At 39.8% G+C, this 11594-nt stretch overlaps 1 protein-coding gene across 1 annotated transcript in view; it reads left to right on the plus strand.

The window, feature by feature from the left end:
• The window catches only part of LOC109934844 (inter-alpha-trypsin inhibitor heavy chain H3-like), a 96055-nt gene extending 87501 nt beyond the window's left edge, over window positions 1-8554 (plus strand). Inside the window, exons 22-27 of the mRNA XM_048606762.1 lie at window positions 665-688; window positions 2252-2365; window positions 3969-4170; window positions 5407-5579; window positions 7902-8013; window positions 8106-8554. Of these exons, the coding sequence (XP_048462719.1) occupies window positions 665-688; window positions 2252-2365; window positions 3969-4170; window positions 5407-5579; window positions 7902-8013; window positions 8106-8265 (785 nt within the window). The 3' untranslated portion in view covers window positions 8266-8554. The remainder of the gene's footprint in view (window positions 1-664; window positions 689-2251; window positions 2366-3968; window positions 4171-5406; window positions 5580-7901; window positions 8014-8105) is intronic.
• The last annotated feature ends 3040 nt before the right edge of the window (window positions 8555-11594 follow it).

The raw sequence follows: 11594 nt of genomic DNA on the forward strand, positions 1-11594 counted from the left end.
ATGATGCTGCTTGGCCTGCTGTGTTCATCCAGCCCTGCACCTTGTTGACTTGGTCATTAACACTTTGCTGTTTGTGGGAACTGGCTATGTGTGTATTGACTGCCGTGCTTCCTACATGATAATAGTGACTGTATTTCATTAGCAACTCTCGGCTTAGCACATCATGTCCTTTGTTTGTGTCACACAGAGTTGCAGCACTTTAAATATTTGATACTTTTAGAATTTTGCTACGTCTGAACTATACTTTCAGATGAAATGCCTATGACTCAAGAGGAGTTACAAAATACTTTCAAAAATATGTGGTTATTTGGAGAATATGGATGTAAATTACACACTTTTTTTGTTTTAAAATGTGCATAATTAAAAGTTTAATGTCATTGAGAAACACCTGTAACACCTGTAACAGCCCAAAAAGTTGGTGGGAAGTTTTTTGAAACACTTTACCTGGAAATTTTTCTGTTATTTCTGGCAGGATGATGTAACATATATTCAACTGCTATAATCACTTGCAAAAGCAATTATCTTTTTAATCAGCAGATCTGTTCAATGTAATTATTCCTGTTTAACCCAGAATATAATACAGGGACGTTCAGTGATAAAATACCTGAAGCTGATTTAGCTACTTGAGTACATACGTTATTACTCTTCCTTTTTTTCCCTACAGCTGTAGTATCCACTTCTACCTCTGGTAAGATACAGCTTGATAATTCATTGTTCCAAACAGTTGCATTAATAAACAACTCAACCATATGCTTTTACAAAGGAGGTCTGGCTCAGTTAATGGTACACTTGCTTCTGAATCATAGGTTCAAGACCCACATGTAATCACATAATTGTTACAGCACAAAAGGAGACCATTCAGCCTGTCACAACTACGCCAGCTCTCTATAGGAACAGCTCACCCAGTACCACACCCCACGTGCAGTCTACCCTCTTATGAGTAAAATTTAACAAGCTTCATTACGGAAACAATTTCCAATTCTGTATCATCTGACGATATCACAACATAGCTCCTTTTGTATGCTTAAAGTAAAGACATGCTGTCCAGACCTCTACTTATTTAACGGGCCATTGTCAGATCATCTTTAAGGATACACTATTTTACATTAACTGGGCCGAGATCATTGTGTTTATCTCAGTGTCTGATTTCTATAAGCTAGGAATCATTTTGTGGCTTTCCTCTGGACCTTTTCTTTATTTGCTTAAAGAATTGCATAACTAAGTAACATAGAGATAGAGGTCTCAGCTTCAAGCCATGGTGCCATAACTCTGTGCAGCACTGCTGCCTTAAGGAAGGGAAAATGAATCAGTCCTGATCACTAAATGGAACTGTGTCCCTTTAAGGACAAAAGGTCAAATGAATGTACATACTCATCGCCCCAAGAGACCAATTTCATAATTACTTCATGAGATTGAGTACAAGTAATTATTTTAAACCCTGACTTCCTGTCAAATTTAGAACATGCGGAAAGAAAGAGATGACTTTTACTTCTTTAATCCTGGGCTGAATATTTTGGGGATGGGGAAAATTGTTTAAACCCAGGAAAAAAAAATTTGAACATTTGTGACTGACTTTCTAAGAAGTTGCCCTGTCATGATAAAATACTGGGAGGTCATCATTACTTGAGAATCGGACTTCAGCCCCTTATGGAAAGGAGGTGGTCTCCTGGGAGCTGAGCCAGCAGCACCAGAATTAAGTAGTGGATGCTGCTGGTGCTATATTCAGTCCCAAGAGGGAAGAGAAGATGGATGGTGCACCGAGCTAACTCCAGCATTTTTGAGCAGCTGGGATCGGGAATGCAATGGACTCAAGGGAAAGGACATGGTACGATGTGAGTTTTGGAAGTCAGGCTGGAGTTCATGGAGTGGCTGATCTTGGAGGTGTGCCCCTGACAAAGCACCTCCTTTCTTCCCTGTCTTTTCAGCATCGTTAGCCCGCTCAATGAGCTTAAGGAGAGCTCAGGAGTGAGCAGGAACCCAGTAGGGAAATCTTATAATAATACATGAAAATGAAAGTTGTGATCATTATGGACCTCAATATGTCTCACTCACCAGTTTTTATGCTTTCTCAAAAGATGATGAGCTAGCTACCCATCCTGTGTTACAAACATACTTGCCGGTGTGTGGTTGGGGGAGGGGGGGTTTTAGGGTTGCAAAACAACTCCCCCTCGTGCGCAAAGAGGAGTGTCATATACTCAAAATGTGTTGCGTAAAGAAGTGGGCAATGTTTTAAAACTGGTATCTTTTCAAGTTGACAGCGATCCTCACTTTATCATTTCAATAAATGATCACAGTGATGCCATTTGTTTCAACATTGATGGGAAACCAGGGACAATTCTCAATCTGATCACAGATCCAGCTACAGGTACGTGCAACTTGTGCTACATGCTTTCACAAGGAAAGAAAAATAACTATGCAATGTGACCAAACATAAAAGGACTTTTGAGTTAGAGCAATATATAATGGCACATTGGCCCTTGTAGAATTCAACTATTTGACCTCTCCACATTCCTTGCTAATAAAAGAAGATCTGATAGCAAAGGAGAAAATGTGAGGAAATAATAGCAGTTATTATTTGGAGTGAATTTGAAGACTCAGATTCATCCAGGTGCTTTTCCACATTTCAAGATGGCTGTCACCTTGAGCAGGATTTGAACTTGTGATCTTTTGAACTGACAGTCTAGTGTAAGGCCTTACTAACTTTGTAAAGATTTGTACAAAATAGGAGTACATTTGGTGGTCAGAATATGTTGGAGACAGCAGAAATACTGCCACTGGGGTCAAGGGTGAGAGGTATGAATAACCTAGTTTGGATTAAGAAGCACAGTCTGGAACCACATTTTGCAAAATGGCCAGGCATTGCTGCTGGAGGAGCAGCTGTGTGGGCATGCAGTGGCCAAAAAGGAAGCCTTAGACTCCCCCAGCCCAGAGACTGCTGGGTTTGTCAGCTTTCCTGCCATTGACAAAACTGGCTGCAGGAAGACTTCCTGCTGCTAGACTTTCACCAGCATTCCCACTTTGCAGGCTGTCATTAAAAGACCCTGAAAATTACACACAATGTTTTCACAACATTTGTCATTATTTCCCGGCACTTTTACTCATTGACTTTCTGAAGTAACCATCCAGGACTAAATATCATTAGGTGGTTCCCTGATAATTGCAATAAATACCTTGCCATCTTTAACATCATGATTTTACATTGAGTTCCAATTCTTTATTGTCTTTGTATTGATTCACCCAAATGTGGATTTAAAATCAATTGGAAGCAACATGCACTGTAAGAATTTATTACATATACTGTTTATCAACTTCTTAGCATCATGGTGAAAAATTTATAGAAAAGAAGTATCCTGTATTTCAGTTTGATTTGTGTACAGAAATTGGTTTCTATTCTTTTGTCCTGCATCTATATAATAGCATTAACAGGGCTTGTTGAGATATTAGGCAATATTTCCACAGGAATTGGGTACATACAAAGAATGAATGCCTATTTTTCATAAGAAAATCAGAGAACATTGGAAATATAGCACAAGTAAATTGACATCTAAATAGAAACAAGAGAGGCATCGATGTTTGGTTATGTAACCCTTCACTAGACCTGACCTATGAGGTTCCAACATTTGCAGTTTGTTTCTGTTACATTTTACAGTATAATTTTTGTCAACTCGGTTAATGGTCATCAATGTAATTCATACATAAATCAAAAGGATCTTTTCCTAGAAATGTCACAGCAACAGACAAAGATTCACAATGATTAACAATTTCAGTGAAGTATGGCATCTTTTCCTGGCACTTTCTGCTTTTTCTCAGATATCAACAGTCTGGCAATTCCATATGGTCACTACTTTCCTCTCTATAACCAGTCTCTGCACTCATCATTTACTTCTATGAAGAGTTTCTCCTGATTTTAATTTGGCATTGTCGCAATTTATTAACATTAAATCATGTGTTTTTAAATTTACGTGCAGGTCTTACAATAAATGGAGAGTTGATTGGGGAGAAGAAAATAGAAATTAACAAGAAAATAAACACATACTTTGGCAAGTTTGGAGTTGTGAACATGGAATTGGATGTAAAAGTTGAAGTATCAACACAGACCATTACAGTCTTTCATGGAGAAGAGAAGATTACTATCCCCTGGTCAACAACAGCCTCTTTAACAAAAGAAAGGTACAGTTTATTGCAGTGTTTCAGCAACATTGCATTTGTGTTTCAAAAACCGGTTGAAGGCAATAGGAATGATAATAAAGTCAAGTAAAGAATTCATTCTCACAAATTGCCTTGCAATGATAATGTCCTTGTGTAGGCTTTAGTATATCTTTGTAATTTTTGAATCGCACTAGTGACAATATGTAATGGAATAAAGATTAAAGAAATACAAATAAGAACTGAGAATTCACCATCTTGCATACAAGGCAGAATTGTGATACTACTGCAAGGACATACAGAATTGGAATTTCAGAAAAACAGGCAGATACTGAAGTAATGGAGACACAATAAGGGCTGCAGATGTTGGAAGCCAAAGTCTGTAGGTGTGAGGCTGGAGAAGCACAGCAGGTCAGACAGCATCAGAGGAGCAGGAAAGTCAACATTTTGGACCGAAACGGTCCTGACGAAGGGTTTCAGCTTGAAACATTGACTTTCCTGCTCCTCTGCTGCTGTCTGACCTGCTGTGCTTTTCCAACCTCACACCTATAGACTCTAGATACTGAAGTAATATTAATCTGGTTGATACGCATTCATTAAAAAAATGTGGATGAATATTCCAAAAGAAAGACTTGCATTTGTGCCTTTCATGTCTTTTTTTAGGTCCAAACCATTTAGCACACAACAAAGTATTACATCATGCAGAGTTTTGGCTGCCCTAAGATTTAGGTCCCAATATTTCTCATACTTGATTAACATTGATAATCCATCAGGAATAGTTCTTCTTCCTTATAGATTGCCAGGCCTTCTTCCACTTTGCAATTCCCCTTTGCTTCTAGGCATCTGCTCCAGTTGCCAATTACTCCTTCACATTATGTTCTGAGTCACAGCCAGAATCCAATATAAAGTGTGTTCTGTTTTATTTTAAATGTAAAACAAATATTAAAATACAGGATTGTAGTCTGCAGTAAGAAAAGGTGACTTGAAGGAATCAGGAGCATGGGAACAGTGTCCTGGATGAAGAAGTTTTTTGAATTTGCAGCTGTGCAAAGGTCAGGTACACAGTCAGCATCTACTTATTAAATTATTATCTGAATGAATCTATTAGAACAATAGTCACCTCAAACCAAATGTGTGGGACTTTACGGAAATGAATTCTTAAAATAGACAACTTTGAGAGATTTATTTATGTTTATTCAATATTCAGGACATTGATGTTTTAAAAATGTTCATTTATCATCTCTAATATCTATTTACTAGTTTCTCAATGTCAATTATGAAAGAAAAGAATCTCACACTAACAATGGGAGATGATGCAACATTCGTTATTGTGCTGCATCGGGTCTGGAAAAATCACCCTCTGCACAGAGACTTTCTGGGATTTTATACGCTTGATAGCCACAGGCTTTCAAATATGACCCATGGATTACTTGGTATGTAGCATGTTCACTTTATTACCTGTAAAGTCATAGTTTAACACTGAATAACTGTAAAAGAGTTATAACTCTTGTAAAATGAAGTGATTTTGCAAATACTTTTGCAACAAAAATGTTGTTTTACTTGTGCACCATATTTAGTGATGACTGCAAGATATGAATCCCAAGAGCACTAATTTTCATTCTTCGCTGAAATTGACAATGAATTTGGCACAAAGAAAAGTAAATGTTCAGGCTAGTTTTATCACTCAATCATGAAAAAAGTGCAAAGAATAGTTTGCCCTAGTTAAGGAGATTTCAATTCGTAAAGTATATTATTTGAAAACTTGAGTCTTAAAGTAAATGGAATCATGTATAGGTTTAAGTTTGAATTATATTTCTATATTGTGTATTTTAAGAAGGATATCTTAGTTTTATTTTGAAATTCTGTGATGTTGATAGGTTGTCTGGATTTTGTTTACATGCTTTTAGATACAGTTTGAGATAAATAGTTCAGTGCTCTCAAAAACAAAAGTAGAAACAAGACAGATAATAGGTCATTGCCTAGCAACAAGGTGTCCTATTCCACAGGGGGATAGAGATCGAAGCAGTTCCCCTGAGAGAAAGAACCATCCAGAAGCTCAGTAAGTGTGAAAAAGGTTTCTTTCAGAGAATGTGCAGGTTTATTTTCAGAGAGAGAGAAGGCCTGTAATCAGCAGTGCAGTTAAATCTCAGGAAGGTACAGAAACAGAAGACTGTGGAAAAGAAGTTTAAGGAACTCGTTAAGAAATAAATAAGCTATGTTAGCAGTTTGCTTTAGGAGCTTATGAAGACATTGATGAAAGCAGCTAGCATCAAGTGCATGCAGACATTTTCTAGAAAGAAACCAATTATAGCCATGCCAACCGAACAAGGAATTTTAAAGTGGAAACAGAGTGACTCCTCACGAAGGTTTAAGTATCTGTAAAGTGTTGTTACAGGAAAAAAGGTTGATTCTTTATTGCTGATACTTTCTGATAAAACAATTTCAAATAATTCTTATATAGTGTAAAATATTTGTTTTTTTTTCCTTTTGTCATGGTGTCATATAGATAGACAGCACACATACAGACCCTTCGAACCAACTTGTCCATGCCAACCTGATATCCTATACAAATCTAGTCCCATTTTCCAGCATTTGGCCTATATCACTCTAATACCTACCCATTCGTATCCCCATCCAGATGCCTTTTAATTGTTGTAATTGTTGTAATCCACCACTTCCTCTGGCAGCTCATTACATGCATGCACCACCCTCCACATGAAAAAGTTGCCCCTTAGATCCCTTTTATACCTTTCCCCTCTCACCTTAAACCTATGTCCTCTAGTTTTGGACTCCTCCACCCGGGGGAAAAGACCTTGCCTATTTACCCTATCCATGCCCATCGTGACTTTATAAACCTCGAAAAGGTCACCCCTCAGCCTCTGACCTCCAGGGAAAATAGCACCAGTCTCTTCAGCCTCACCCTATAGCTCAAGGCTTCCAACCCTGGCAACATCCTTGTAATTTTCTTCTGAACCCTTTCTAGTTTCACAATATCCTTCCTAAAGGAGGGAGACCAGAATTGCACGCAATATTCCAAAAGTGACCCAACCAATGTCCTGTAGAGCTGCAGCATGACCTCCTGATTCCTATACTCAATGCACTGACCAATAGGGGCAAGCATACCAAACGCTGCCTTCACTATCCTATCTACCTGTGACTCCACTTACAAGAAACTATGAAACTGCACTCCAAGGTCTCTTTGTTCAGCAACACTGCCCAGGACCTTACCATGAAGTGCAGAAGTCCTGCCCTAATTTGCCTTTCCAAAATGCAGTACTTCACATTTATCTAAATTAAACTCCATCTGCCACTCCTCAGCTCATTAACCCAACTGATCAAGATCCCATTGTACACTGACGTAACCTTCTTTGCTGTCCACTACACCTCTAATTTTAGTGTCATCTGCAAACTTACTCCTACATACCTCCTATGTTCACATCCAAACCATAATTAACCTTTATATTGTTGTTTTGAACATAATTTAGTTGAATTATCAAATTAAATATTAAATTAATTTTACACTAAACCAAAATACTACCAAAGCTCTTGCACAAGGAAGAGCATTTCACAATGAGAAAACTAAAAATCTCAGTTTAATCCCAAAATATAGCAACAGCTTCTAAACTCATTCAATCATTTTGGTTCATTAGGTATTCCTCACTGGTAGAGTAAAATCATTGTTCTTTTTCCCTTGGACACGCTGCACTCAATGGACTGTATTGCAGTTAAATTAATTTACCTTTATTTCAACACAGGCCAGTTTTACCATGAAGTAAATGCTGAGATATATAATATCCGCCCTGGTTTAGATGAAGGCAAACCTGATGCAACAATGATTGTAAAAGGTCACAAACTCAGAGTAACAAGGTAATGTTGCTAAGATAGTATTAGCCCTTTTGACCAGTTGTAATCTGTCTGTATATTTCTTACATGAATTTTATTGATTATTTTAATTTTAGGGGGTACCAGAAAGATTACAGAATTGATCCAAAGCGAGGTACCAGTATTCCATGTTGGTTTGCTCACTACAATGGCAAAGGATTTATTGATGGAAGCCCCTCTGACTATGTTGTATCTTCTTTATTTGACACCCTACATTCATTAGCTGAGAGCAGATGATGAAAGCTTATCCCTTTCACATCGCTGGCACAGCTTTATTATTCAGTTACCTACATGCCAAAAACTTATTGATTAAAGGTTGTAAATCTGTGAGCATTTTGTATCGTCAAATATAAATTCCTCTGTTCACTTACAATTAAAACTGCTTCTGTAAGATGACCAGATTAATTTTGAGTATATGTTCAGAATGTAATGATGAAGAGCTAAAGATGGGTGTGTTTGAGAAAAACTCTGTAATTATGCAATTCAATATGTTGGATGTAACAATATTCACAAAATATATCAATAATAAATTCATCACATTCATTTGAAAAAAACACTTAACACATCATTTCTGTTATATCATTATTTCTTAAATATGGAATGCTGTTACTCTTTTCTGCTGTGTTGAGACTCATGTGCTTTGGATCTGTAGACACCTGCACTTAATTTATCTGCAGGTTTACCTGCATTTTAAGTCTCCAATACATTCAGTATGTTGGCATTATACAGTTGCTCACAATGAGTTATATTGCCATGTGTTTTATGATAATTGGAATTCTATAAGATGAAATTTCATAGACTCATACAGCATGGAAACAGACCCTTCAGTCCAACATGTCCATGCGATCAGGTTTACTAAACTAGTGCCATTTGCCTGCGTTTGGCCCATGTCACCTTAAACCCTTCCTATTTATATACCAATCCAAATTCCTTTAAATGTTGCAATTGTACCTGCTTCTACCACTTCCGCTGGCAACTTGTTCCACACACGCACCATCGTCTCCTTGAAAAAGTTGCCCCTCAGAAAACTTTTAAATTTTCCCCTCTCATCTTAAACATATGCCCTCTAGTTTTGGACACCACTGCCCTGGGAAAAAGACCTTGGCTGCTCCCCCTATCCATGACCCTTGTGATTTTATAAACCTCTATACGGTTACCCCTGAGCCTCAACGTTCCAGGGAAAAGAGTCCCAGCCTATTCAGCCTCTCCCCATAGCTCAGACCCTCCAACCCCAGCAATGTCCTTGTAAAATTTTTCCACACCCTTTCAAATTTAACAACATCCTTCCGATAACAGGGTGACCAGAATTGTACGCAGTATTCTAAATGTGGCCTCACGAGCTGCAACCCCATGGTCACCGGACTTGAAATGTTAACTCTGATTTTTTCTTCACAGATGCTGCCAGACCTGCTGAGCTTCCAGCAACTTAATTTTTAACCAAGTATTTGCTACAACTCATTTCCACAGTCATATCACATTCCTCAGTGACTGCCTCTGGCTCAGACTCACCCCACATGGATTCCAACTGAAGTTTCATCCCTTATGTTTTGAATCCACCCAGGATCACAGATAAATCCATGATGTTCAATGTTCCACGAACAGCTGCTCTCGCCGCATCCTGAGATCCATGCTCAGGGCCATGCAGCATCACATGCACACTCTCGACCTCTCTTTCCAACAGCATCGCATCACACTGGCTCAGGGCTGCACCACTCCGCAGTTCCACTTCATCCTCCGACCCATTCGTTGTGCTAACATGAAACTAGTTCTTTTCCTTTCAGGCATCAAGGCCCACAAGATGCAACAACTCAAAGATACCCATGGCCCTCTGGAACCTTCCTCTCCTGCCCTTCCCTCCGACTTCATCCCCTCTCCCAATCCCCCCACCTCCTGTCGGGTATTCACCATCCCTCCTAACCTCCCGCTCTCTGATGCTGAATGTTCTGTACTCAGCAAAGGCCTCAGCTTTATTCCTCTGCATCCCCACCTTTCAGGCACAACATGACGCCAAACTCCTCTTCTGCCATCTTCGCCTCCATGCCTATTTCTTTGGACAAGAGTTCTCTCCCCATCCCGCAGACCCCTTCGCCCAGTTCCAACACTGTCCCTCCACCTGGACCCCTCCCTCCGGCCTTTTACCTGCACTCGATCTGTTCTTTGAGAATTGTCGACATGATATCAATCACCTCAATTTCTCTACCCCCTCACCAAATCCAACCTATCTCCCTCTAAACTGACTGCATTCCGTGCACTCAGATCTAACCCTTACTTTGTTATTAAGCCTGCCGATAAGGCTGCTGCTGTTGTAGTCTGGCATACTGACCTCTACCCTGCAGAGGCTGAGCGCCAGCTCTCAGATACCTCCTCCTACCTTCCCCTGGGCCATAACCTCACCATGGCACATCAGGCCGTTGTATCTACTACAGTAACTGATCTCATTTCATCTGGTGACCTCCCCCACCACAGCTTCCAAGCTGACAGTCCTCCAGCCCCACACAGCTCGCTTCTACCTTCTTCCAAAAATCCACAAACAGGACTGTCCGGGCAGACCCATTATTTCAGCCTGCTCCTGCCCCACAGAACTCATCTCTTCCTACCTTGGCTCAGTCTTCTCTCCCCTGGTCCAATTCCTGCAGACGTACATCCTGTTCCGAGGAAGGATCACCGGATCCGAAATGTTAACTCTGAATTTTTCTTCACAGATGCTGCCAGACCTGCTGAGCTTCCAGCAATTTCTGTTTTTGTTCTTGATTTACAGCATCCACAATTCTTTTGGTTTTTATTTGCTATACTCAGCACTTTCACAATGAAGGCAAGTGTGCCAAATGCCTTCTTTACCACCCTGTCTACCTGTGATGCCACTTTCAAGGAACTATGTACCTACACCCTTAGGTCTCTCTGTTCAACAACACTCCCCAAGGCCCCAAACTGTGTAAGACCTGCTCTGGATTGTCTTACTAAAATGCAACAATTTACATTTATTTAAATTAAACTCCATCTGCCATACCTTGGCCCATTGGCCCACCTGATTAAGGTCCCTTTGCATTCCTAGATAACTTTCTTCACTGTCCACTACACTACCAATTTTGGTGTCATCTGCAAACTTATTAACCGTTTCTCCTATATTCACATCCAAATCATCAGAACTGCAGCATGTGCCAACAGCGTAACTCACTGTATATATTTCAAGAAAATAGTTAAGTGTGAAAATAAAAGGGGAACACTTCTTACTGGGGTGAAGGGGTCTACTATTTGGTCAAAGGTACCTCAACCGTCAGTGAAGTGTCTTGACCAGTTTCACCAAAGGGCGTTGTTACAGTCAGACCTGGAGGTCAAACTTTGATAGATCAGTCGGAGAGCAATGGACACATCTGTCCAGGGGAGCGGGGCAGATTTTCCTCAAATGAGATAAGGAGGGGGATTGAGTATGAAGGAGGTAAGGGCAGTTCAAGTTGGTGCACACAAGCAGGAGAAGAGGCGAAGTGTCCCCAGTGAGTGAGAAGGAATCACAGACGGTAGGAAAGACTCGGAGTTCGGGAAGTTGAAGTGGGTAATTGAATTGACAT

This window comes from Rhincodon typus, chromosome 16 (assembly GCF_021869965.1).
Source record: "Rhincodon typus isolate 14 chromosome 16, sRhiTyp1.1, whole genome shotgun sequence".
Classification (NCBI taxonomy): Eukaryota; Metazoa; Chordata; class Chondrichthyes; order Orectolobiformes; family Rhincodontidae; genus Rhincodon; species Rhincodon typus.